The sequence below is a fragment of the Clinocottus analis genome, unplaced genomic scaffold (assembly GCF_023055335.1).
Source record: "Clinocottus analis isolate CAN_PGR_092001 unplaced genomic scaffold, fCliAna1.0.p SCAF_10, whole genome shotgun sequence".
NCBI lineage: Eukaryota > Metazoa > Chordata > Actinopteri > Perciformes > Cottidae > Clinocottus > Clinocottus analis.
Genome location: NW_027175821.1, coordinates 4,214,110 through 4,241,181, shown reverse-complemented (window position 1 = coordinate 4,241,181; position 27,072 = coordinate 4,214,110). Strand labels below are relative to the sequence as shown.

The 27,072-nt window shown below is 48.1% G+C and overlaps 3 protein-coding genes across 11 annotated transcripts in view; 2 read left to right on the top strand and 1 right to left on the bottom strand.

Annotated features, from left to right (window-relative positions):
• si:ch211-26b3.4 (connector enhancer of kinase suppressor of ras 2) overlaps nucleotides 1-4,126 on the bottom strand; it is a 52,891-nt gene extending 48,765 nt beyond the window's left edge. For 3 of the 4 annotated variants that reach the window (XM_068583451.1, XM_068583460.1, XM_068583475.1), the window contains exon 1: nucleotides 3,768-4,125. In XM_068583451.1, coding sequence (XP_068439552.1) covers nucleotides 3,768-3,831 — 64 coding nt within the window. In that variant the 5' untranslated portion in view covers nucleotides 3,832-4,125. Of the gene's footprint in view, nucleotides 1-3,767 lie in introns of all 4 variants that reach the window. The other variant, XM_068583467.1, reaches the window with a different exon arrangement.
• Nucleotides 4,127-6,072: 1,946 nt separating this feature from the next.
• On the top strand, nucleotides 6,073-12,758 carry hdx (highly divergent homeobox). Of its 2 annotated transcripts, none has more exons than XM_068583375.1 (11): nucleotides 6,073-6,237; nucleotides 7,617-7,778; nucleotides 8,099-8,245; nucleotides 8,447-9,655; nucleotides 9,759-9,815; nucleotides 10,263-10,409; nucleotides 11,009-11,207; nucleotides 11,290-11,369; nucleotides 11,851-11,952; nucleotides 12,048-12,170; nucleotides 12,258-12,758. In XM_068583375.1, exons 2-11 carry the CDS (start codon nucleotides 7,713-7,715, stop codon nucleotides 12,483-12,485), a joined length of 2,358 nt encoding a protein of 785 aa, XP_068439476.1. In that variant the 5' UTR covers nucleotides 6,073-6,237; nucleotides 7,617-7,712; the 3' UTR covers nucleotides 12,486-12,758. The 2 variants fall into 2 exon arrangements, with proteins under 2 accessions (XP_068439476.1, XP_068439484.1); XM_068583383.1 differs by lacking the exon at nucleotides 6,073-6,237 and adding an exon at nucleotides 6,611-6,932.
• Nucleotides 12,759-13,608: 850 nt separating this feature from the next.
• On the top strand, nucleotides 13,609-27,072 carry rps6kal (ribosomal protein S6 kinase a, like). 5 transcript variants are annotated; one of them, XM_068583411.1, is made up of 22 exons: nucleotides 13,609-13,961; nucleotides 16,598-16,657; nucleotides 16,760-16,876; nucleotides 16,951-17,032; nucleotides 17,135-17,215; nucleotides 17,529-17,608; nucleotides 18,319-18,425; nucleotides 19,041-19,078; nucleotides 19,396-19,538; nucleotides 19,618-19,688; nucleotides 19,794-19,882; nucleotides 20,132-20,196; nucleotides 20,563-20,665; nucleotides 20,830-20,954; nucleotides 21,595-21,717; nucleotides 22,505-22,594; nucleotides 22,687-22,845; nucleotides 22,941-23,102; nucleotides 23,255-23,331; nucleotides 23,589-23,706; nucleotides 23,913-24,053; nucleotides 25,824-27,072. In XM_068583411.1, exons 1-22 carry the CDS (start codon nucleotides 13,956-13,958, stop codon nucleotides 25,947-25,949), a joined length of 2,163 nt encoding a protein of 720 aa, XP_068439512.1. In that variant the 5' UTR covers nucleotides 13,609-13,955; the 3' UTR covers nucleotides 25,950-27,072. The 5 variants fall into 5 exon arrangements, with proteins under 5 accessions (XP_068439512.1, XP_068439504.1, XP_068439495.1 ...); XM_068583403.1 differs by having other exon boundaries at nucleotides 13,609-13,982; XM_068583394.1 differs by lacking the exon at nucleotides 13,609-13,961 and adding an exon at nucleotides 16,292-16,365.

Sequence of the window (27,072 nt, the reverse complement as noted above, 5' to 3'; positions counted from 1 at the left end):
CACCTTTATTTTTAGATTCGTATTTATTTTTATGATTTTTTTTTTTTTTTCTGGCACGCAGAGGAGGAAAGGGGGGATTACTGCAGGGAAAAGTGAGCTGCCGTGTGTTCATTTTCCCGTCCCTGAATGCATCAGCGGGCTGCCGGCACCGCGCGCCTCAAAGCACAGGCTGATCTGATGAGCTGCACCAGCACCGAGAGGACAAGTCCGTTTATATGGAGGATATCTATATCTATATATATATATCTATATATATCTATATATATATCTATATCTATATCTATATATATATATATATATATATATATATATATATATATATATATATATATATATATATATATCTATATATGTATATTTGTTCTTTCTTTCTTGCCTAACACGTTAAAGCACAGCTCCTTACGCGTCATTCCTACATCAGTTCTGTCTGCACACACCCAGGCAGATACATACCCCTTTGCGTGCGTGCACACACACACACACACTCACACACACACACACGCACAAAGAGGAAACTCCTCCGGTGTGGGTGTTAAAACCAAAACAAACGCTGATGAGTCATCTTTCTGTGAGCCTCACCAGTGCTCTGCTGCTGGAGCGGTCCCTCTACATGAGAGCCGCGGTGCTGCTCGGCCCGGTGGCCAGAGTGTGTCAGGTTCTTCTCCCGTCTCGTGTTCTTTCACATGACCGATGAGTCAAACAGGAGCACGCTGTCCATGAGACCTGGAGAATGCATGTCCTTTTTTTTCAGGGGGTTTTAACCTTTTCATTTGTGCAGGAGAAGGATGGAGTCTCAAAAAGCGCCCATGCGTCTGGTCCCACAACTTGATAGTGGCTTTACAATACAAACTGTCTCTTCAGGTCCCGCGAGACCAACCGAAATGCAAATGCATGGACGTCAAGGAGAGGAAGCCTCACTAAAGGGCATGACAAGTAACCGAGCATATACAAGCAAGGCCTTTGTGCTTAACTATACAGTAATTTTGAGGTACATGTACCAAACTTGATTATTTATTGACTTATTTCTCCATTACAATTGTAGTGGTTAGGACACTATTTTACATACAACACATGTCATTATCTTTTAACATACAGTTGTATAGATTTAACTTCCCTGCAGGAAATATTTGAGGCCTGGATCCAAAATGAAATGTTGGTATTGTTGCAGATATCTTACAAACGACTCATGTGCAATGTTTTAAATTGAAGGGAAAGATTTCCTTTGGATAACTTCAACTTCAATAAAGCATTTATTGCCCTCAAGCAAGTGAAGTCGTGACAATATTCTTCATTCCTGTCTATAATATTAATGCTTTTCTGAGAGTTTTTTATTCCTTGTACACAAATCAGGACAGTTAATCCCCATTTCGGGACTTTTGCTGCATTGCATGGTGCCACACACACACAGCTGAAAAAGGCTCAATATTTCTATTATGATGGATTGAGAAACAAAGGACCATGATGGCCCCACTATCCACAGTCCTGCATGTGCATATTTGAACTTTTCTCTCTTGTGGTGAACAAGCGGAGTCATAACAGTGCTTCTTAACATTACTTCCTAAAGATGTGCACACGACTACACTTAGATCAGTGTGAGAGAGATGAAGAGCTTCCAAGAAGAAGAAGACAAAAGAGGCTAAAGTGAAGCCCCTGTAAGAGCGCAAATTAATACTAGCCTTTCGCCTTTTACTTCACCCAGAAGAAGAATATAGTTGATCCAGAAGAAAATAAGATCTGAGCATGAGTCTGGATAAAAGGAACAGGGACGACAGAGCGAGATGTTGGAGAAAACGTCGTTGAACATAGAACTCTGAGCCCCGGCTTCTTCATGTGGAGACGCATGCGAGGGAGACCACGCGTGGGGGGCCGTGACAGGATGAAACAAGTTTGTGCAGGTGTGGGCCATTCTTCTCCCGGCCTCTATGGATAGCATGCCTGAACAGGCTGTTTTCAGTGTGCGAAAACCGGCGGGTGGACGAGCACGCGTGCTGACAAATAATGAATTCTGTAATTCCTTTTCACTGTCGTGCTGAGCTTGAAGAAACTTTTCCCGTTTCCCCACACTGTGGTGATTTCCTAGCGGTCCCAAGTTGAGATCGAGGAACACGACTCTGGGAGTAACCGAGTGGCCTCTGATCCTCGTTGGCCGGCTTGCACGCCTTCCAACGCCTGTGTTTTCACACGCAAATGTTTCTATGCACCGCTCAACGGCGACATTTCTTTCAATGTGTTTCCCCTGTTGCAAACCTAGAAGCCCACTTTGGGCCTGCTACGAATCTCAAACGTCTCCACTCTGTTCATGGACTTCGTGCAGGCGCAAAGGTTTCCCAGGAGCAGAGGATCGAATGCACGCTCCCCCACACTGGCTGCTCACCGTGGCTGAGGGCGTTACGATCGCAAAAGCAGCGAGGGGCATTCTCGTAATCGCTCGACGTATCGCATCCTCAACACCGCCTGCAGCCCTACTCCCCCCCCCCCCCCCCCGATCCCCACAGAGGGTCTGACAACCACCTTGACTCCTGATTGCAGACATCGGTGCTTTAACATGAAGAGAAAGGGTCTGGAATCACAATATGGTGCTTAAGGAAATCCATAGAGGTTAGCTAGAAGGGGTGAGTCCGTGTGTGTGTGTGTGTGTGTGTGTGTGTGTGTGTATGTCTGTGTGAAGACTACAATCAGGAGTATCTATAGGAGCGCTACATGGCTGCTTTGAGTCATCACATAGAAGTGGTTAAGTCATTCTCAGAAGTAAAGGGATTGCGGACACCCTCCCTCCCTGAGTCCATTGTCTGTCAATAGGCCTACCACAGCTTCTGTCACAGCTCTGTGTCTGACCCAGTGTGTGTGAGAACTGCTCCTACCGCACACACACAAGTACACACACACACGGACACACACATGCACACACACGCACACACATATATACGCATACACGCATGATTAGTGATTACTCATTCATACTGTCTGTTTGAAGGGACGCATCTCGTGCCAGCAAAAGCGAGCAGGGGGGAGAGAGAGAGAGAGAGAGAGAGAGAGAGAGAGAGAGAGAGAGAGAGAGAGAGAGAGAGAGAAAGAAGCGAGTGTGATCGGCTCACGGTTGCCTTATAAGGTAGGAGGCATTGCGCTGTCCACGGTGCTGAATCCGACGGTACGGCTGGAATAGGTGGGGGGAGGAGGAGGAGGAGGGAGTGGGGGGGGGGGGGGGCATGCAGCCAACTACATTAATCAAACACACGCTCACACACATATACACATACAGCGGGAGTGAGGACATGGGCTTGGAGCATGTGGCAGTGAGTAAAGGGCAGATGACATACGTTCCACATTCATTGATGGAAGCTGCTGCTGCTCCACCAGCAGCAGCAGCAGCAGCAGCAGCAGCAGCAGCAGCAGCCTATAGGCTTGGCTGGCGCTCTCAAGCAAGAGAGGTGACAGAATGCTGAGGCTCCACTCCCCGCTTCTTCTTTTTTTTTGGGGAGGTGGGGGGTGAGGGGGGGGCACATTCATTTTCACTGCACCGACTCAACAAACGCATTCCCTTCACTAATCTATAGTGACTTTAATCAGCCTCAAGCTGGTCGCTTCCAGCGGCTAAAAGCACACGTCAGCCTGCAGGTTTTGGATGAGGGAGAACACGCATGCACAGAGTGTGGCCCTCCGCTGCTCACCCACCACCACCATCATCATCACCACCATCATCATCATCACCCTCGCCACAAGCAGCACGAACATCACCCAACCTGATGCAAATGAAGAGCCACATTTACCTTTCATCCAGTCCAGCACTTGCTTTGGCGTCCATTTACTTATAGGTTCCATCACCAGAGCCATGGTGTCACGGTGTCTCCGAGATGAACACAGGCACAGGACTCAATGCGGGCGACATAAAACGAACTTGCCAGTCACATCTGGGACGACACGGCGGTGGGCGAATCTGAGGGAGACGAGAGGTTTGTCAGTTTTATTCTCTCCATCAGAGCATGGCCGCCTGCAGAAACGGTGAACGGGATGCGGTGGTGCAATCCACGCGCACACACGGAGACACGCGAACACGCGCTCTCACTCTCCTTTTCCCCCCTCCCTCCTTCTCGTTCCCTCACTCTCTCTCTCTTTCTCGCTCGCTCGCTCGCTCGCTCGCTCGTGCCTTCCCGCCAGCAGCCCCGCGCGCTGTGAGAAGTGGAATCGGTGGGCGCGAGGGGATGGAGCGAGCCCTCCCCTTCTCCTCTCCTCCTCTCCTCCTCTCCTCCCGCCCGCCTCGCTGCAGCATCACAAGGGCCACCACTCATAACACGGACCAGGGAATGGTGCAACGCACACCATATAGGGAGGATCTCTCTGTGCCCCCCACCCCCTCACCCCCCCTACACATGCATATAGAGAGAGAGAGAGAGAGAGAGAGAGAGAGAGAGAGAGAGAGAGAGAGAGAGAGAGAGAGAGAGAGAGAGAGAGAGAGAGAGAGCAGTACAAAAATAACTTCAGCAAACCTTTAATGAAATGCGTGGTAAAAAAAAAAATGCACAGTAGGCTATTTTGAGTACCACAGACAGATATATACCATAAGTACATGACATATTACACACACACGACACCTTTTTGGTACCTTGACACATAATTCACGTCATCATTAGTGTGAAGCATCGTTGCTGTGAGCACGTTATGTGTGCGTTTTGGCAGGCACATCACAAGGCAATGGTAATGCTTATATGTCAGCTGTTTTTTTTTCATAAGTTCACCATCTGTGGATGAGAAAATCAGCATCAGTTGTCAGCCGCTGCTGCTGCCCGGTGCATGAGCTCCACTGAGAGAAACAGCGCCCCCTGCTGCGCACCTGGGACACAGGTGACGTCATGGATTAAAGCAGCATGCCCTCCACACACACACACCACCACCACCTCTACCCAAAAAAGGCCCACTTTAGACATAGGAAGGTGGAGAAAAAAGGTAGGATGGATGGATGGATAGACACCCAGCCTATGAAACAGATCACAAAACACAAGGATCATACTGAACTTACTTTATTTATGTTACACAGAACCGACACAACACAAACAAGTTGCAAAGTGCAGATATGCCATGTTGACCCTCAAGCAATTAATGGATGCTCTCTTCAAAGTAACACTAATGTCTGCGGAGTCCTTCAAATAAAAACACATGGCACTCGGCGGCTGTGTTTGTGTTATTGGCAAGGTTCCTCTTCAGGGGCAATGTTTGTTTCAACCTGGTTCAAAGGACAGAACATGTTTGCTTAATGGAATAAACATTCATGCTCGGCTCTGTGTCTTTCTGTCCGGTCTCCCTCCCTGCTACATGCATATTGTTGGCCACACTGCAGCAGAAATGCTAATAAGCTATGAGACTGTAATAAATCGGTCGTATTTCTGACGGTGCAGTATTACAGGATGAGGAGACGTTAAGGGCTAGAGTGATTTTGTAGCTAAATAAAACATCTGTGATACTGTATCTCTCTTACAGTCATTTGATCACAAATATTTAAAAAAGAAAAAAGTGATACATTCATCGCAGGACTTTTAAATGCAGTGTTGCCAATGCAAGTTGCACAATATTCACAATCACAATGTTGCTAAATGTAAAACCAAAAATGCTGATTTTAACATTTTAAAAATAGGAAAAAAACATCAATCATGCACATACATGTCCTGTCAATAATACTAAGTGATACATAGTTTATAACAACAACAAAAAAAAGGATAAATCGAAACACAACATTTGTTATATCTTGATCACAAAGTGTCATAAGTGTGCATCCCACAGGAGGACAGTGTTCTGTTGGCGACCTTTACAGCACCTGTACTGTACATTCAAGCACAGTATCAGTGACAGACTTAACTTTAAAAACAACAACAACAACAACACTTCATGAGGATACTTTGGCATGCCCATGAGGACACGAGGAGCCATTCCCACATCCTAAGTTTCGACTTCTTCCACGTCTGTGACCTCCTCCTCCTCCTCCTCCTCCTCCTCCTCCTCCTCCTCCTCCTCCAGCGGCCCTCTGAACAAAGTCACCGGTGGGCGGGACCACGGCGCTCGGTCTTCAGCCCCTTCCGAATGTCACAGCGGTGATCTTGAGCTCCCATTGGCTCCTGTCTGCGAACACGTCACAATCATGATTAGAATTGATGATCGGACGTTCTGATTTCATTGTCTAGCAAAGGGGGGACTGGGGAAGAAATCTGCTGAATTCTCAACGCTCGTCTGATTTTGACATCAAATATGGTAAGTGGGAGAGCGACTTTACCAGGGACTAAAGGGACACACAAACACACACATAAAAAACACAAACACTCGACTCGTGTCCGCATGGAGCTCGGGTCAGCGCGAGCGAGCGAGCATGGCAGGGCTCGGGATATCTGAGATTTGAAGGAAAAGTTTAGCTGCGGCTATCCATTGGGGGTGGGGGGGCGAAGCTATGCTAACGCTAGCTTAGCGCCTGGCTGGCTCCGCGGTGTGTCCGCTCCGGGCCTGCGAGCTAACGGAAGCCGTTGTGTGTTTGGCCATTGTGCTTCGCTGCGGCGCGTACCCGGTGTGTTTACCGTGCTTGGCTCGCCGTCGGTAAAGTTATGGCACGCGCGTTCCCGTGCGGGAATTGAGCGACTAAACCCTCCCTCCTCCCCCTCCTCCTCTTCCTCCTCCTTCCCACGTCCCCGGCTTTTTGCCTCGACGCTGTGCTAGTCGGACGTGCCCACAGTTTGTTCGCCTTAATTCTTCCCCGTAATGTTTCCATATTGACTGTAGCCATGCGCAGCCAGCCTGCCAAAATAAACGCGCTGGATGCTTTTTGGTCGCACGGCGATCCCGTATGTGACACATTCTGTCTTTATCAACAACGACGGGAAGAAATGACCCCGTTCAGGGCTGTGTTTTTAAGAGGGTTTCTGAGGTGACGTTGGGCTGCCTCGCTGTCCCCCTCAGTGAGTACACACACACACACACACACACACACACACACACACACACACACACACACACACACACACGTTAGCTTTGAAACTCGTCAGACTGGATCTCATTTCAAATAATGTGTGTGTGTGTGTGTGTGTGTGTGTGTGTGTGTGTGACATTTGGAGCTGGATTTAAAACAATCATTTTACTTGAGCGTGCTTATGACACGATCATGTTTAGTTGTTTTTTTTAGCTCAAAGGTCAGCCAACACCTGCAATTAAAACATAATAATTAGTAAATACGCATTAATAACTCCATAGTTTATGCATTTGAATGGTTCTCAGTAGACGAGGAGGGAGAACAATGTCTGTGATTGATGGTGTTATTGATGCCACACAGTGGCTTGTCACAGCCTATTCTACTTTGATTGACAGCGTGTTGTATGTCTAACAGCTTCACAATGCTTGCGGTAACTTTTTTTTCTTCCCTCAAATGTTTGTAATATATTATACGGCAAAGTGTTGACTGGTTGTCAACAATTTGGTGAAACTGATCCCAGCATATCTCGACTTCCATAAAAGAGAACTAGTCGTTTATTGTGATTAACCGGCTCCAGAAGCATGCTGACGGATGACTCTGTCATTCTCTTCTTCTTCTTTTTTATTTATTTACACTCTTACGCATGATGTTGTCTGCGTTGTTTTCTCCTCAGCCACCTTTCCCAGCAGTGTGCCAGGTACATTGAGACACGATGAGTGCGGTCCAACGTGTGCAAATCTAGAACCATGGAGGTTTTGCTGTGATCTGCATGGCGGCCCCGTTCCCCTCCAGCGGCAGAATGGACGCATGGGCACAGAGGCGCGGCCTGCAGACTGTGAGTATATCAAGAGTTGTATTATTATCACTAAAAAGACATGGCTTGAACTCAGGTAGTTGTAATCTTGAGAATGTGACATCACCAGGAGGCTAGAACTATGTAATAACTGATGCATTCGCTTTAACACGAGAAAATGTTGTGATATTTAGAAATAAATCGACTACAAAAACCCTTCATTTTATGTTCCACAAACCGAAGAGAGGAACATTGCCCAGGTGTCATGACGTCATGACTTTGCACTAAGTGCTTTATCTGTTTGACCTAATCAGCGACCACAACCCGCCCGTGAGTTCTTTATCTCTGTCATTGTCTCTCAGATGAACCTGCGGTCAGTGTTCACGGCCGAACAGCAGAGGATCCTGGAGCAGTACTACGATAACGGGATGACCAATCAGAGCAAGGCCTGCTTCCAGCTCATACTGCAGTGTGCTCAGGAGGCCAAGCTGGACTTCAGCGTGGTCCGGGTAGGCCCAATACATGTTTTGTGTGACCGAGCAAAAAGGGATAGCAGCAACTCTGTCCTATGATTTTTGTGGTGCAAGTAACTGAGACTGAGTTCTCCATCTAGTGCAGAGTCATACACTGTTGTCCTCGTTTCCCTGCAGCGCATCGCGGAACGTTTTTGTTAAGTGACATCACTGAGCTGATTGCTCTTCTCCCCGCAGACATGGGTTGGCAACAAAAGACGTAAGATCGCCTCCAAGGTGGAGCAGAACGGAGGCATGTCTCATTCCTTATCCAGTCACAGACTCGCCGGGGGATTGCTCTCCAATCACTCGTTGGGCGGGGGTCCGCTGTCCAATCATGGCCTGGCGGCGGGGCCACTGCTCCCCGCCGATCTGGCGGCGGCGCGGAACATCCAGAATCGCGTGCACCTCCTCCCTCCGTCCTCGTCCTTCCCCTCTTTCTCGTCGACATCTTCCTCCCCTTCCTCCTCTTCTCCCCACAGCAGCGGAAGCAACAACAACAACAACAACAATGACGTCATACTGACCGGGATTTACTCCCTCAACTCCGTCCCTCGCTCCCGGCTGAGACCCCCGGCGGCGCCGTCTCAGTTGGACGCCGAGCTCTCGGCGCGCGCGTCCTCGTCGCTGATTGGCCGGGCCCTGCAGAGCAGGAGTGGCTCCGCCTCCTCGCCCCTCCAATCGAAGATGGTCTCGCTCTCTCAAAACCTCCCACCCGTCACATCTGCCTCAGGGCCTTTAGTCTACACTGCAGTCAGGAAGGGAGCTCCATCCCTCGGGGAGGCCGGGCTGAGTGCAGGAGCAGGGGTGGTACCTCACAGCTGGACTACGCAGTACGGCGCAGCGCAAACCCGCCCATGGTCCTCTTCCTCGCAGCCTCAAACTCAGCCTCAGCCCAGACCTCACTCCAACCCTCAACCTCAACCCCCCGCCGCCCCTCATAAGACGCGGGTCTCCCTCCCGGTGCAAAGCTCCGGTCCCTCCTCCCAGCAGACACCTCGCATCCAGCAGGTCTTCACCTTGTCGGAGGGAAGCGACGGGGGCCGACTCAGGCCGAGCCATGAGTCATCGGCCCGGGAAAAAAGCCAGGAGGCGCCACCGCCGCCACTGCCGCATTCGCATTCGCATTCGCATCTGCCGGAAGCCAGTCAGAACTTCTCCATCGCAATGGAAACCGGAAATGAAGAAGACGAGTGGCAAAGGGAAGAGGAGCTGGCGAACATGGCCGCCCAGACACACCTCCGCCGGGAGCGGACGTCAGCGAGCCCGTCCGGGTCCGAAGTGTCGGCGGCGAGGGGGTTCCACACGCCGCCTGCGACGACCAGCCCCCGACCCGCACTGTTCCACGTTCAGGGCAGCTACTCCGTCACAGCACAGACCTCACTTCCAGGGGACTCCGGCTCACAGGTAGGAGAGGGTTTGGAGCGCGTCTGCTGCTTTCCTTCAAAGCGAACTGAAAGACTTAAACCCGACTGTGTGTGTGTGTGTGTGTGTGTGTCTCTGCGTGCAGACTTCACTTGGTGTGTCCGCCGCCCCCTGGGTCATCAGCAATTCCAGGAAGAGAACAGTCAGTACTTTTTTTGTTGTTTTTTTGTCACTTTAAACAACACTTTTAATATATAATACATGCGAGTGTGCTGTTGAGAGCCTTGTTATTTTGTTATTTGATGAAGAGTTGACTTAATGACTGGCCACGGACTCGGTGTCCCTCCACAGCTGTGTGTGTGTGTCCGCATCGCGGCGCATCTTTACAGTACAGGAGACGTGCTGAATTTAAGCCCACGCAATGTATTTCCTCTCCAAGAACCATTTAAAAACTCAGTTGTAAACCTCGAGTGGCGCTTAAGAACACCTCACCACATGATTCATTTAGTAGCTATTCTGGAGCTTTTGGTCATATCACATGATCTTCAAGGTACAAGATGTACTGTGTGGTTATTACACACTTATACTAACACCGTCTGCTTTACATCAGCGTGAATCTTAGTCAAACTAAGAGTTTCCTGTTTTTTAGCTGCAGGATCGGACCCAGTTCAGCGACGGGGATCTCATCCAGCTGAAGCGCTACTGGGACCGAGGCATGACCAGCCTGGGCTCGGTCTGCAGGGAAAAGATCACCGCCGCGGCCAACCAACTCAATGTAGACACTGAAATAGTCAAGGTAACCGCCTCCACGGGGTGAAAGAATCATCTCTTTTGTATATTACTGTATATTTCGCAGTGTCTGCAGTGACCTTGAAACTACAGAGATGTTTTTGTCACTTCTTCACACGGTCTGGCCTCTCCTCTCTGTACATGACATTTAGTGAAAACACAGCCGTTCGACTGAACTTTAGAGAGCTGAAGGAAAACAGGAAAGAGCAACTTTTCTAGGTCACAGACGTTTTCTGACTTACTTGCTCAAAGTTGTGTAGAAGTCACGTCGTTATATATCAGGGCCACCGTAGGAATGCTGGTGGCCTAAATATAGTCTGTCGGGTCCTGACACACACATGACCCGCTGCCATCTCGCTTACTGCAATATTTATTGCTCGGAAAAGGAGAAGCTTTTGCCAATGCGGCGAAACAGTACACCACCAGGATGATGACAAATCATTGTGATAATCAAACAGCTTTTTATAAATTTAGTTTAGTCTCTAAATTTATTTTATGTACAGATTTGTTTCATTTCCGACTTAACCATCACATTCGTCACATTTTCTTTTGAAGAGCTTATTGGTATCATTGAATCTAGCATTTGTTGTCTTGTCCAACTGGCAGACATGGATCAGTAACAGACGAAGGAAGTACCGCCTGATGGGCATCGAAATCCCTCCACCTAAAGGTGGGCCCGCTGTGTTTTTAACCTCATCCCCTGGAAACGAATCCCCGGTGGCCCTCAGCCCCGACGAGGTGGGGCTCAGAACGGACGAGTTCGGAGACGACTTGAACGATGAGGGCTCCTTGTGCCTGTCCGAAGGTAAGGCCGCTTCCACGACGCACTCACAAACATCGGTGTGTATATAAACCATGAATAAGCCGTGCAATCCTCTTGCTTCTAGACGGCACGATCGAATCGCAGCATGGCGACGAAGAAGACGGGATAGACATGTCCGCTGCGACGCCACTGGCCAATAATGTGGTATGTTGTTATTACTTTTGCATCACCTAAGAATGGGACCCATTCCTAGGTGACTCCATAGTTTTGTTGAGTAACAGCTGGATGTCAGTTTGACACATTTTCTCGTCGTGCCTGGTCACGACAGATGTCTTAGTGCTTCATCACACCATGTGTTTCATGGTGAGCATGAGCTGACTCAGCATAATCTTTACAGCCCCCTTAAAAGACAAAAAAAACAGTTACCAATGCATTCTGAAAACAAGGTTTGTCTCAAAACAATTAAAAGATTATCCACATGTGTAGTGCCTTTTTATATTTTCTTCTTCTTCTTGCATTACAAAAAAACATGACTATGCAAACAGAAGAAAGATTCTCAGTGTAGCAGAAAAGCCTTTTGTATTACCTTTCATGTCAAAGTGTTTTATATAGTAAATTAGAGAAACAGAACATAAGGAATAGAAGCAGATGATCTAATCTCTGTATCTTTTTCTTTTTTCAACAGAAAATCGAAGTAATTGACGAGGAAGACGAATACAGAGACAATGAAGATGGAGACTTAGTGGCCTCGGACCTAGAGCAAATGCAGAGCCTTCTGGAATTCAAGGTGAGGGCGATTTTTGTATACGTTTCATACGAGACGCTGAAGACAAAGCACTTAAAATAACTTTTTTTGCTTCCTTTTTGCTCTGAATGTTTCAGCACGAGGAGGTGCAGTTCTTAGAGATTGAGCTAGAGAACCAAAAACAAAAGTACGACGAGCTCGCAAGCTTCACGAAGAGCCTGCTCAGCGCCGTGAGGAGCAACGACCTGGAGAGACAGCAGGTACGTTCGCCGGCGGCTTGAAGTGAAAACACCCTCCAGGGGCGAACATTTCTCACCCGAGGGCCCGCTGTCGTATTTGTGTTTCAGGAGCTCGTGGCCAGTCTACCTCAGCCTTCAGACCAGGACTGGGACATGACGGAGGAGAGCGGAGCGCGGCTCGCCGACGTGTCCTTTGACCACAGCGGCTCCCCGATGGCCGGGCCGGAGAGTCCGTCGGCCCCGGCGAACGGAGACGTCCCGCTGGTCCCCGAAAACGAAGACGACGCACCGACCGAAGATACTGAGCCCTCTGCATCAGAGGAGCAACTGCAGTAAGCGGTCACAGAACAAAAGTGACTACGTCATGTACTTCCGCTCTCATAGACTCATCAAGATGTCTCCACACTCCACGTAGAAGCTGGTTTTTCGGACCATATGGTCTCACACACACATCAACACAAACACTCTGGTAACCTCGTGCTCCACGCCCAGTGCCTGTGGATCGACGCTTCACTACGACTGTTGGGCTGACAAAATGCCTTTTTTACTGCATATCATCTGCCTTGCTCCGGACCGGTCCGGAGAGAACAATAAACAACCTCTAACTTACCTGTGTGGCTGTTTGTGTTTCAGTGAGGTGGACTGTCACGTTATCTAATGTATCTATCGGCTCAGTGGATGTAGGAAAGAGCACTACAAATGTTTTTTTCAAACAACTGTAGAAAGAGTAATGTTCACATACTGTCATGGCAAATTTAAGAAGTTGTATTATTTTTTATTATGACAGTTGGAGTCATGCGGTTAATCAAATTATAACTGTTTCATGCAACTTGTCCAGATTCCATCATACAATTTAACCATTATTAATATGCAAACCCCCCCAAATGGCAGGAACTGTCTCTCACCTTCAACCCAACATACCCTTCAGTTCAACTTCAGGTGCCCTACCTATTATATTTAGTTTTGACAAATTAGAGTCACAATTGCGTTATGCATTTTAAGTTGTGGCTATGAACGAACGAAGACGTGTTGTGTGTATATTATCTCACCACGCAAACACTTTGCGCCCGTGGGTGACAGGGAGAGAGGGACGGTGCTGGAGGAAAAGTGGGTAAGCTTTAAGCCTCTTATTTCCACGTGGACTCGGGATGGACCGGCTTATGAAAACAGTGGCTTGAAAACATTCAACTTACACCCTTAAGATCACAGGCTTAGATCGCATGGCCCCGCCACAAGAGGTGTCTATTGTGCTCCCAATTTTTTACCCTGCGTCAGCCATAACACTAAACTCAGCGGGGACTATTTCGGTCTCAAGCTAAACGGTCCATCACCCGGATGCATGTATGTCGCACGCCACCACGTCCTCTCTCTCTCTCTCCTCTTCTATCTCCAGTCTCCGTCGCTTTGGTTTGAACGAGGGGGGAAATCCTTAACCGAATTGCGTCATAAATACGTCAATAAACTCCCATTCACTGACGACCAGGTACCACGATAGCCGCCATATTCGCATCCATGGCAGGGTAGCGGCGCTCTCGGCGAGCGTATGTGTGCGTCCAGTCGTCGGCATCGACTATTCCCCGCAGCAACAAACCACCCGCCCCTCACACACACACGCACACACACACACACGCACACACACCCCTTACCAGATCCCAATCCCGATAGCGGTCCCGCAGGCCACGCAGCCTGGATCTGGTCATCAAAGCGAGTACAGCCGGACGTCCGCGGAGGGGAAGACATGCAACGTGGAGCGGGGGTCTAGGTGGACTACGATGCCTTAGACTCGGAGAGGACTCCTGGCACAAGATGGAGGTAAACAGCGTTTGTAGTGAGGTGAGTTTGGATGACCGTGTGCTGGACCTTGTTTTGGTGTGTGCTGCCCTGTTGGGTTAGGATAGCTTTGCCCTGCTCGGCTCGGGGAGAGCTCACATTTGGCGTCACGACATGCAAGCGCGCCAGCTAATGCTAACAGCTGGGTTCGGTGTTTATTTGTGTTGCTTTGTCCCGGGTTGTATATAGTTCGACAGCGGCCCGTCCGGGCTCTCGCAGCCGCTCGCTTTTCGTCCGTCCATGCGACGGACTCTTATTCCGGTGACGCACGACCTCTCCCTCGGCTTTTTTGTTGTTATTTACACTCCTCGAGAGGAGTTTGCCCTCGTAGCTAGCTTAGCGCATGTAGCGTTAGCACGTAGGCTAGTTAGCCTGCTAGCTTGACAGCTCGCAGGCTTGAAACTTGGGGGTACAAGTTTTTTTGTTTGTTTAATTCAGCCTCCATTGTCTTGTTAAGAGGAGAGCTGCTGAAGGGTATATGTGTCTCTTGCGGAACATGTCGGAAACGTTGCGTTTATTCAAAGTTGAACACGGACGTTAGGCGGGTTACGTTTGGTGGTCGGGCGTCTTGGCAACAGCACCAGAGAATCAGTGATGCGGCTGTTAGCCTCAACTCGTGCTCTCGTCTACTTTTTTTAATTTTTTAATTATCTTACAAAGCTATTCATCAACACCCGGTACATAACTAGTGTATTCGTATATCACTGCATTAGCAAAGTGAAATTGTGAGGAAACGTTAGCCGCTGCCTCTTCTGTCCTCCAGGCTCATAACAGCAGGGAGCTCTTAATGCAATGTTGTCATCCTCTTCATCATCTTCAAACCTGTTTTTTTTTTGTTTTTTTTGTGAAACCAATGATGCATTTTTGACTCCTCTGCATGCGAGTGTGGTGACAATGTGGAGAGGTTCGCTTTGCTTTTCCATGCCCTCCACGGTGAGGTGTTCATGTGCAGCTAAGCCAACCTGACACCCTAAACCTCTCCATCAGTGGGATTCTTTGCAGTCTTTCACACCTCGAGTCCAGACTCTCTCTCTCTCTCTCTCTCTCTCTCTCTCTCTCTCTCTCTCTCTCTCTCTCTCTCTCTCTGTCTCTGTGTGAGAGAGAGAGATTGCCAGCAGGAAACCTCTTGCAACACACATTTCTGTTGAGCTAAACTGCCCTCCTCCTGATGTTTTGGGAGACTTCTACCACATCCTTTCTAATCTGTTTGTCATGCCGTTGAAGGAGCTCGTTGTGTGTAGGTGGCATGGAAATATTGAATAATTCATCTACCGAAATATGACTTTTCTGTTCCCCAAAAAAGTCAATCTCCTGCCATTGGCAATCACGGTTTTGAAAGCTGCCGAGATACCAGAAGGCCGTAGTAAATAACAAGCGTGTCCGCTCGTGCTGGGCCGGTGGTCATGCTGATTGTTTAATGCACTTTTAAGCTGACGCGCAATCAAAGGGACTGCGCCGCCGGTGTCTGTGACTGTGAGATGACATTATGGGTGGCTGGAAAAGGCTCGCCCGCTTGTGCTGCGAGTGTAGGCTGCACTCTGTTACGATGAGCCACAGCGAAAGGTGGGAGTGAAAATATGTATGTGTGAATTATGACACAAGCACTGCCCCGGCTTCAGAGATGCACCGAGGCTCACGTCTCGCCTGACTTTTTTTTCTTTCTTCTTCTTCTTCAGTGCGATATCACTGCACTTTGAAGGGTACACCGACTGATTGGATGATTGTTTACGTGGATGACCTCATTCCGTAGTGCGATAGATATTGCAAAGTGGTGTGTTGGCCTCTGTTCTGTGAACGTACGTGAGTGTGTGTGTGTGTTGGTGGCTCCACCCACTGAGTGGGTTTGCGTAGTGCTATGACTCATCCCCCGCACCCCTCTCCTCCTCCCCCTCTTCAGAGGCTTGATGGAATTCAACACACAAACACACCGGATTGAATACATCATGCAGACTGAGCTTTGGCACAGACTGGAAATATGCAGACCTGGTTAACGTTACAGCGGTCAGCTTATTGTCCCATTTACTTGCGGTGGCTGAAATATCTCACATTTTCCCCCTGCTGACAAAAACACTGTGAATGTCTATTGGAAAACCAACGAGCACACATCAGCCTCCCAAATGTCCAACTGTGGTCTTTTTAAAAGAAGAACAAAAACGGTAACAAGCACATTTCCACCACAGTCCGCCCCGACAGAGCGAGACCCCAGTTTTGTCCTGAATGGGTTGAATGCTGGCTGCAGCCAGAGCAAACATCGGACTCTCAGAGTCAGTCAGACATGTTGTTCCCCCCCCCCCCCCCACCGCCCGGCTGGGGATTAAGCTAGAATGCTAATAACGAGGGGCTTCATGGGTACATGATGAGCGCTGGACAGCTGGACGGGCTTAAGGTATGGACTCCATACGGTTTCACAACAAACAAGAGCGTGAGTGGGAAAAGTGAAGGCGCGCTTGTTATTGCATGTGACTCATTGATTTCATCTGTTGAGTCCTCCGTCATGCATGTGGGCGTGCGGCAGCTGCACTCGCAGCCCCGCTCAGCTAAAAAAACAGGGATGAGCAAGCTTCGTGAAAGTGTTCGCCGTCCGCCGTCTCTGAGATCTTTTTTCTTTTTCGCTGCAGGTCAACGGACATGAGATCATGGACGAGCCCATGGAGGAGGGAGAGTCTTTCTCACACTGTGTAAGGAGCGACGGTCAAAAGGGAGAGCACATTGGGGGGTCCGACAGACCCGCGGGTGCGTTTTTTGCGTTTGCGTTCTCATGCCGATACTGTTCTGTGTAGGATGAAGAGTCGTACGAGGAGATTCCGATCACCCACCATGTGAAGGAGGGCTGCGAGAAAGCCGATCCATCTCAGTTCGAACTGCTGAAAGTCCTCGGCCAGGGCTCCTTCGGCAAGGTGAGGAAATGGAGCCCGATGAATCAAACGTTCCCGGTGTTTTGTGTCTTTCTTAACTCCTCCTTTTCTCTCAGGTGTTTCTCGTCCGGAAGCTTTTGGGCCCGGATGCTGGTCAGTTATATGCAATGAAAGTTCTAAAAAAGGCATCTTTGAAAGGTAAAGCTACTTTTTTTCTCCCGTGTCTGCATCCACTCGAGTCGTCCGGTGCGTTTCCGACCTCGACGTTAAATCTCTCTCCTCCCTGTTTTGTCTCTACAGTCAGGGACCGAGTTCGCACTAAGATGGAGAGAGACATTTTAGTGGAAGTCAATCATCCCTTCATAGTGAAGTTGCACTACGGTAAGAGAAACTCTCCTTTTCATTGTGCACGGGCGATTATATAAAATCGCACAGATTACATCCCAGTACAGCTCGGGAAAAGCCGCTTATGTGCATCTTCATGCTCCAGTCAGAGACATCACTGTTAAACATCATTTATCAGAATATTTTGAGTTATAACACAGATTTTGAACATAAACTAATCCTGGTTAGTCAAGTTTATATTCAATGAGTGTTTAATTGACACAATAAGAACAAAAGGATCAAGCTAATATCTACTTTTATTCTGCGGCGGTATGAATAGCATGAATTGACTTGTTTCTACATCTGCCAGCCTTTCAGACAGAAGGGAAACTGTATTTAATACTGGACTTTCTCAGGGGAGGGGATGTATTCACTCGCTTATCCAAAGAGGTAAGCTGACGTCCTGTTGCCCAACATCTAATTATACTTTGTTTGTGTAGTTTATTTGCAACTGTTTTTGTCTGCAAAGAAAAAGTACATAGTGTCCATGTAATTCTAGTATTTAATGTTTTTTATTATTATTTTTGAGCCTCCTAATGTTTTAAACTGCGCAAGCCCCAATGTTATTGTAAAAACCTGAAGAAATTGTTAAGCCGAAGGCTTAAAATGGAACCGGTGCCAATTTAGTATGCAAAAAAAAAGGTTTAATTTATTTTATAAGAGCGTACACACGGCCAAGTCATTTGTCTCTTGTGTTTTCTGTTTGCTTTTTATTCAAATTGCATTGAATTCCTTTGTAGAAACACCAGTGCTTTTCTTGAAGCCGTTACTCGCCTGTAGATCATCTGTGGTTTGTCAGTCAGAGGCTCAAATCTGCCCTTTTTTTATTTAATACATTCAATTGTCCCCTAGGTAGACCTTTTGTTGAAAGCATGTCTCAGAGCCAAAAGCGATAGCTGCCGGCAAACGTCAAATCACCAGCTTGCTGGGTCGTGTAACCTCTTTGAAATGTTGATATTGTGACAATAATAACACCTTTTTTTTTCTCTGTTTGTAGTCACTGAAGCTCGATATTGAAGTTGTCTATTTATTTCTTTCTTTGCTGCTGAATTTCTCTCCTCTCCTTAGTTCAGAGAGTAAATTTGTCCAGTTCTTATCAGGTTATGTTTACAGAGGAAGATGTGAAATTCTACCTTGCAGAGCTGGCCCTGGCCCTCGACCACCTGCACAGCCTGGGCATAGTTTACAGAGATCTCAAGCCAGAGAAGTAAGAATCCTCGACCTTCACCGTCATTTTTTTTATTTGTGTGAAAACCACTGATGATGCTTTTGCGTTGGATAAACTGTACGACTGTAGCGTGAAGCGTAGAAGGGATTTCATACCAGATATAGAGACGTTGAACTCTAAATAACAGATGTTTTAATTTCCCCACTGACCCTGTTAGGTTTAAGTATGCTAAAGTCAAAGGTGGTGGCATCAAGCCGTTCTTTTAATACATTAATTTGTGGCAGTGTTAGTCTGTACTTGACACACGGCCTTCCCCCCGCAGACGGCCGATCCCACAACTTGTTTCAGAGCCATAACTTCACAAATTCACTGTCACAAAGACCTCAAAACCGACTCGCACATTCCTGACTTCAGTCCAGACTTTTCCCTTCGTTCGAGTAGTTTCACGATGACTGGATCCGTACAGAGTACTCCAACCGGTTATTCCGTAACCGTCGGCAGTCCGTTTAAAGCCAGCAGAGTTTAAGATTATGTATGCAGAGATTTCCCAACACCGCCGTGTGATTAAACTTTTTTTTTTAAGGCACGAGATGACTCTTTAAAACACGTTGTTATGAACCCGCCTCCATGGAAAACCTGTTTCTTGTCTTTCAGCATCTTACTTGATGAAGCTGGACACATAAAGTTAACAGGTATGTTTTTGACCTCAAGGTTAATACCTAATATGGATTTAGTTTAGTTTTTTTCATTGTAGAAAGCTATTTTTAAATTCAAGAGAGTCTAATCTACTTGATAACCTGTAATTACACTGTTTCACGTTAAATGTGTTTTTACTGAGAATAGATTCACGGCTCCGTTTCTGTCCTCAGACTGACTTTTCCTCTGCATGCAGCTATTTTTAATGCGTCTTTTGCCGACACCAAGCAGAATACAAGCTCTGTAACGACCGGATGTGGCCGTCCAGGCGTCTGTGTGTCTCACCATTTTGCTTTGCTTTGCCGTCACGCAGACTTTGGCTTGAGTAAAGAGTCAGTAGATGTTGATAAGAAGGCGTATTCCTTCTGTGGTACGGTGGAGTATATGGCCCCTGAGGTGGTCAACAGGAGAGGACACACGCAGAGCGCGGACTGGTGGTCTCTGGGAGTGCTTATGGTACAGAAACGCGCTCATTCGTTAATATAAACTGGTAAAAAGAGAAGATGTTGATGATATTCCCTCCTTTTCATTGCAGTTTGAGATGCTAACGGGGACGTTACCGTTCCAAGGGAAAGACCGCAACGAGACCATGAACATGATTCTCAAGTGAGTCACCGCATGATCGAGACACTCGGCGTTTTGCGAGAAATGATGCCGCCGCGGCTTCTCCTCGTGTCCGTATCCACCTGTCGCTCTCTGTGTCCCCAACAGAGCGAAGTTGGGAATGCCCCAGTTCCTCAGTTTGGAAGCCCAGAGTTTGCTGCGAATGCTGTTCAAACGTAACCCTGCTAACCGGCTAGGTAAGGTGCAGCGGCGAGCGCGTGGACCTGTTGAGAGGTGTTTGTGTGTCTGTGTGTGTGTGTGTCTGTATGTGTGTGTGGCGCCTCATGTTGCCCCACTCGCTTTAAGCTCAAGCTCGTTAACGTTTTGGCACGGCGCTTCAATCACACGCCGCGAGAAAGAAATGTGCGAACGTGTTGTTCGGTCCTCTGCAAACAATACAAACTGCCGTGCCAGGTTAACCGAACCGGAGCGATCTGTGTCTTTAGGGGCCGGGCCCGACGGAGTGGAGGAGATCAAACGCCACGCTTTCTTTTCCACCATCGACTGGAATGTGAGCACACACACACACACACGCACACACACACACACACAACTCCAGCTTCTGTTCAGGCTTCACACTTAACAAACGGTTGGCTTGGTGAGTTCTGGCCATCAGTCTTGGCCACGCCGGCTATATATGTGTCTGGGCAGAGGGCCAGTTCTCACTGTGTGTGCACTAATGGCGCTGCGTGAGTGTTTAAAAAGCCTGCAGGACGCTATTGGCTGGACCGGGCTGGAGAGAGAGATGGAGAGCGGGTTAATCAAGGAAGGGTGTCTCTTTGGCAAAACAGCCTGTGGTGGGGTTTGATTTCTAACGTGTGTGTGTGTGTGTGTGTGTGTGTGTGTGTGTGTGTGTTTACACCTTGATCACCTGCAGACACTGTACAGGAGAGAGCTTCAGCCCCCGTTCAAGCCTGCGGCAGGCAAACCAGATGACACGTTCTGCTTCGACCCAGAGTTCACCGCTAAAACGCCTAAAGGTAAATCCACACACACTCACTCACACACTAACACACACACACACGCTCCTCAACTTAAAAACAGCAGCCATGGAAACTGCAACTGACGAGGAAATTACGCTAAATTGTAGCAGGTGCGTGTGTTCATGTGACCGCATGTAATGAATTGTCTCCTGTGCATCTAGACTCCCCAGGTATCCCTCCCAGCGCGAACGCCCACCAGCTCTTCAAAGGCTTCAGTTTCGTTGCGCCGAACCCGATGGATGAGAACAAGAGCTCCCCGCTGCTCAGCATACTCCCGATAGTTCAGGTGAGCGCACCGTGTCTTTACTTAGCATCCCAATTCACGAGGGTTCATTATTGGCATATTTAACGTGCACGCTGGTATTCTTTACTGTCTTATAAGCTTTTTGTGTTGTGCACCAAAATAAAACAATGATCCCCATTTATCTCCGATAGTAGACCTGCCATTTTATACTGTTGATTCAACACGCCTGGGATGCGCCCTCACTTCATTTCTTCTCTCTACTGGCTGCTTTTACTGACTGGAAACGTGGATTTCTGCACAATGAAGTCAAATGAGGATCTAAATCGATCAACATGATGGCAGAAATGAAACGGAGTTGCACAACAACCACAATTCAATGTTATGATTTCCGCCGCAGAGAGACAAACACACACACACACACACACTTGTTGTCCTCCCACGCCACACACACGTGTGAATAAGGAGCCAACACAACAGTGTATGCTGAATACGTAACAACGCCACCGCTACAAGTTCCACTCCCGCATGTTTGTGAACCAAAGTGTCGGAGCACACAACATCAGGCGAACCAGCCGTGGCTTGACATGTGTAGGCGGACAGAAGCTGCTGGGTTTTACTGGAACGCGTTCTGATTCAGATTAATTTATTCGGATGTTAACGGCTCACGTCTTGTTCCCTCCAGATGCACGGGGGCTCGACCAAGTTCTCTGACCTCTACGAGCTGCAGGAGGACATCGGGGTCGGCTCCTACTCCATCTGTAAACGCTGTGTACACCGAGTCTCTGCCATGGACTATGCTGTGAAGGTAGTGTGGTGTTTTTCTTTTTTTCCAATCCATTCACCGCCGCTGCTCCACAGTTGTGCTACGTTCACAACAAAAGCTTTTTTTAAGTCTCTCGACTTCACGTGGTTAATCCACGTCATTCGCTTTTTCCCGGCGGATAGAAGGGGGCGCGGCTTATCTCCGTCGCGGACGTGAAACGTCTGCGTTCGTGACGTTATCCGTCGGCGCACACAGCTCCAGGACCAGCATCTGAATGACGGTACGCTTCCGGCGCCGCTTCGGGCGGACAAGCGGCGGTTTGATTCAGCGACGGCGGTGATCGATTTTGGCTTTCGCGATTCAGCGTCGCGCCAGTTTTTCCCGCCAAGAGTTGGACAATTTCAACTCTATGTGCAGCATCAGTAGTTGCATTGAGTGTTCGTGTGACATCCTTTTTTATTACGTTGTGTTTTGTCTTCGCGGGCAGCACCTTGAGTACGTACGCGTGTGTGTTTTTATTGAGTCAACGACAAAAGAAAGACACAAAACTCCACTTTTTCAGCAGATTGGAGGGAAATGTGATGAATTGCACAATATTCATATATTGGAGTCTGTAGATTGTGGATTCATGAAAGCTTCTGAACCTCGAGGGTGTGAAATTGCCTAAAGTTGTTGAAGCGTGCCAATTGTGGTTCATGTTGCCAACAGAGCAGCAGAGGGCAGCAAAGCTGAGGCCATTTTGCTATTATCTTATTTATTCCTCTTTTTTGTTTTTCACCTCAGCCAGTAGACTTTCTATCTTGACTAACTGTGTTTCCGTGTGTCTCAGATTATAGACAAAAGTAAGAGGGACCCCTCTGAAGAGATCGAAATCCTGATGAGATACGGACAGCATCCCAACATCATCACTCTGAAAGACGTCAGTGGCATTCGTGTGCAAGTGGTTCAATACGGTACAGTTTTTAGTTGGCCACCGTACTCACAGTGTCTGTGTGTGTGTGTGTGTGTCAGGTGTATGACGAGGGCAGGTATGTCTACCTGGTGACGGAGCTGATGAAGGGAGGGGAGCTGCTGGACAAGATCCTGCGGCAGAAGTTTTTCTCTGAGCGAGAGGCCAGTGCTGTGCTCTACACCATCACCAAGACTGTTGACTACCTCCACTGCCAAGGGGTGAGCGCCGGCGCCGGTGCACACGAGAGCGCGAGTGAGAATTTGGTTTCTTCTCCTCCAACGGGTTTCCCCTCCTCCTTTCCCTCCCCCCCCAGGTGGTGCACCGAGACCTGAAGCCCAGTAACATCCTATACATGGATGACTCGGGAAACCCCGACTCCATCAGGATCTGTGACTTTGGATTCGCCAAGCAGCTCCGGGGAGGCAACGGCCTGCTCCTCACCCCCTGTTACACCGCCAACTTCGTGGCGCCAGAGGTGAGAAACGACGGAAAAGAAAAGAAAGGCTACGTCCAGATGGGAAATAAGACTCAATACCAGACAGAGATGTTGTAGAGATGTTCTTATTTTACTTCCTGTTGTCCATACGAGTCCCTAAAGGTTTCTTACTTTTTTCTCGGTTGGTCCAGGTACTAATGCGGCAAGGTTATGACGCAGCCTGTGATATATGGAGTCTTGGAGTCCTACTGTACACCATGCTGGCAGGGTAAGACTGCACTCATCACAAGACTGTTGGATAATTGATGTGGGAGGAGATGATTCATTTGTCCTATTTATTTATGTTTAACCAGTCTTAATGCCTTTGCTTGTGCTGTCCATGTGATTACTTTCTTTTCTTTATTTTGTTACAACTTCCACCATCGTTGTAGCCACAATGTTGCACTAAAGTTTGCCTCTGAAATCAAATAAAACGCTGCACATGTGCTTTGTAACCCCCCTCTCCCTCCCTCCCCCACCTGTCAGGTACACGCCGTTTGCCAACGGGCCAAACGACACGCCAGAGGAGATTCTCCTCCGGATAGGATCCGGAAAGTTCTCTTTGACCGGCGGCAACTGGGACACGGTATCGGACACCTCAAAGGTACTCGAGCGTTAATGACCTCGGTTGCACTTTGTACAGTCGCTACAAAATCATGCTTTGGCTACCAGATGTCGACGTGATCCTCTTTGGATTCAACTGACGAGTGAACATGAAACAAAGACGGCGTCTTCGGAGACGCATTGTGCGTTTATCGATCGTGTTTTTGTCATACTTCTAAGGCGGGACCTCTCCCTTTTCCCTTCCAGGACCTGCTGTCCCATATGCTCCACGTGGACCCTCACCAGCGATACACAGCGGCGCAGGTCCTGAAGCATTCCTGGATCACCTGCCGAGACACGCTACCACACTTCCAGCTCACCCGCCATGACGCACCGCACCTCGTCAAGGTGGGCGCTGACATACACACAATGTGTGTGTATATATGTATCTCACATGTGTGGGCATGATGGGTAAATGACATGGAAGCGCATCACCTCTCCGACGCAGAAGAGGGTCTGAACTCTGCTACAGGATGTCGTATGAAAGTGATTCATCTATTACTAACACAGCATCAGCGCAGACATCCCTCCATGTTTTCTCGCCACTTTGAAACGGAACTCATCAGGTCGTATTTTACGTGTTTTGAGTGGTTTGAGTCGTTAAAAAAAGGATGTTGCTTTTGTACATTTGTCTTTTTGCAAAGTCAATTATGTTTAAAAGCAGAAAGGAACAACATTAAAACATAAGCGTACAGGAAAAATCGAGACCTGGAAGCGGTCAGAAAATGTGCCACGGTAAAAAAAAAAAAATGGCACAAGCGAGCAGCTCGGTCCTCCTTCTCTCCGTCATCTTCCACTGTGAGATCTCTCGGGTGGTGCCGTCCCGACTTTTTTCAGGGCAAAGATTGAACAAGATCTTGCAGAAAGGTTCTGAACCCAAGTTCCTGTGGAGATCTCGTGCAGCGGGGAGCTGCTCAACCTCCATCGGTCCCTGTCAGCACCTCTGGAGCGATTTGAATGCACGTTGCGACATATTCAGATCTGTCGGTGGCGGTCCAGCGTCATTAAGACCCCGGCCACAAGCCCGACGGCACAATTATCGTCGGGCAGGATGGACGGTTCTACAGATTCGTGACGGCCGCTTCTAACTGTGCCTTTCTGTGCCACGCACCATTTTAATAATTCTGTCAATGTTGCTGTTGCTGACTGGACTCGTCATCCTGCTCTTAGTCATGAATCCCACTGCTGTCGCTCATCTATTTTTGCTCTTCTCCTCGCCTGCGCATGTGATTCGAGGTCTGACAAGTGGTTTGCGTTGAAAGGCCTTCAGGAGGTGTTATTTGCGAACACGCGGCCTTCTTTGTTGGCTTGAACGAGTCCCTTCCTTGAATTCTCAGTTTGGCGTCGCCTCTGTCAAACTGGATGTTTGTTCCAGACTCTTTTCTATCGACTGAAGCCGAGGGGGTTGCGGCGACGCGAGCGTGAGTCATTGTGTGTCTGTGTGTGTGTGTTTGTTTTTTTAAGACGTATCAGCAGGTGTTAGAAGCCCAATGTTGGGTTTTAGCGCTGCTCCCATTCTGCACATTATCAGATGACGGTGCGGTCCTGATTCATCTCTGGATATGTGGGTGAGATAAACAAATGTAGTGCAGCACAGCGTTGAGTCATCAAGACGGAGGACTGGCTCTGCTGCTTTTAGCGAGTGGATTTATAAAGACGTTTTCCCAATTTGGAGTTATCATCAGGTGGGGAAAAGTAAAGCCTATCTACCTTTTTTTTTAAAACCTGCATTCTTTCCAATGGCCACCAGGGGGCGACTCTTGTGGTTGCAAAAGAAGTCTGGTTTAATAAAAGTCTGAGAAAATGTCTCAGGAAACATCGTAAGCATGAGATTACGGTCTAATGAAGTTTGTTTAGTGAATGGATGGTCCATTTAGAGTCAGAGACCATAAGGCAGTGTATGCTGTAGGGCGGGGCTACCTCGTGATTGACAGGTTGCTACGACAGCGTTGTCCATTTGGGGGTTTTCGTCTGACAACTTTAACCTTTTCACAGTGAGTTTTCGGCTCATGAAAGAAACAAGAACGGTGCCAAAGCCGCATTCTTGTATCTCTGTAAAAGTTGAAGCCACGTGTTCATGTTGTTGTTGTTGTTGTTGTTTGTGTTGTTTTCCTCCAGGGAGCCATGGCTGCTACCTACTCAGCACTGAGCCAGAAGACCAGTCAGCCGGTGTTGGAGCCCGTGGCGGCATCCAGTCTAGCCCAGAGACGCAGCATGAAGAAACTCACCTCAACTGACATGTAGACACACACACCACACACACCACACACACACACACTGCTCGCCCTCCAGTTTTGACCTCACTCTCAGTCGGACTGTCATACGCAAACACACACAGACCGAAGTCCTGGCCAGTCTGACCTACTGTCTCCCCCTTTTTTTTTTAATCTATTTATTTGGCACACCCGACATGTGTGCACACACATGCACACGCACACTGGACGAGGTTGCGTTGGGAAGAAATTCGCCTGAAGAGGCAGAGACGGAGACTCGCATACCTGTTACTTGCTGGGGAGACAGACTTGTATTTATTTCCACAGCTTTCATATGCACTTGCCCTCGTCGCCTTTTCATCCTCCACTTCCTCGCGTGGGGAAGAAACACACCAGCTGATGTGCTCCTTCACTGTGATTGGCTGATTCAGAGCTGCTTTTTTTTTTTTTTTTTTTTGTAAACTGTGCCCTCCCCCCCTCCTCTCCACTCTGCTCTTCATCGCCCTCCTCCTCCTCCTCGTTGTCTGTCGCTGTCTTAACTCGTCTTCTTCAACGTGCGGCGATGCTTTGTGTGCGATCGTGCTGGCGGGACGACGTTTGACGCAAGACCTCTTTTTAAAAAAAACAACAAAATTTAAACTTCTGCTCGTGGTTATAACGTTTCCCTCTGGATCCAAAATCATCCGCCAGCACTTTTGCTACATGAATGCATGTGTAGCCGCACCGTGTGTTTAATTTCCTTCAGTTTTTTTCGTCGTCTGACTTTGTGACGCTCGCAGTGTATCAAAAAAAAAAAAAGAAAAAAGCTGCAGATGAGTAAAAGTTAACGTCTAGAGTTTCACGGTGGACCGCTGTGGTAACGACGACGGAAATTCTAGTTTGCAAAAAATAAAATATATATAAATAAATATATATAATGGAGATGAGGAGCATGTGGGGGAGCTGTGGGATTTCTCTGGGGGGGACGGGACGCACCCCGTCGAACCAGAGAGGCTGAAATAAAAAAAGAAGAAAAGAAGAACCAACACAAAAAGATTCCATGGATATCTCTTCAAAAAGACATTGTGGAAATTGTATGATATTGTATTTATTTCATTTGATTTTTAAGATTATATTTTTCTTTCAAGTTCTGTATATATTGACATTAAAGATCA

Bases quoted from the DNA above. Each gene is read 5' to 3' on its own strand.
- hdx (XM_068583375.1), top strand. From the start codon at position 7,713: ATGGCGGCCCCGTTCCCCTCCAGCGGCAGAATGGACGCATGGGCACAG. The intron at 8,246-8,446 runs GTAGGCCCAATA...TTCTCCCCGCAG, and splicing joins TGGACTTCAGCGTGGTCCGG to ACATGGGTTGGCAACAAAAG. The intron at 12,171-12,257 runs GTACGTTCGCCG...TTTGTGTTTCAG, and splicing joins ACGACCTGGAGAGACAGCAG to GAGCTCGTGGCCAGTCTACC.
- rps6kal (XM_068583394.1), top strand. From the start codon at position 16,333: ATGATGAGCGCTGGACAGCTGGACGGGCTTAAG. The intron at 16,658-16,759 runs GTAAGGAGCGAC...TGTTCTGTGTAG, and splicing joins GAGAGTCTTTCTCACACTGT to GATGAAGAGTCGTACGAGGA. The intron at 20,197-20,562 runs GTGAGCACACAC...GATCACCTGCAG, and splicing joins TTTCCACCATCGACTGGAAT to ACACTGTACAGGAGAGAGCT.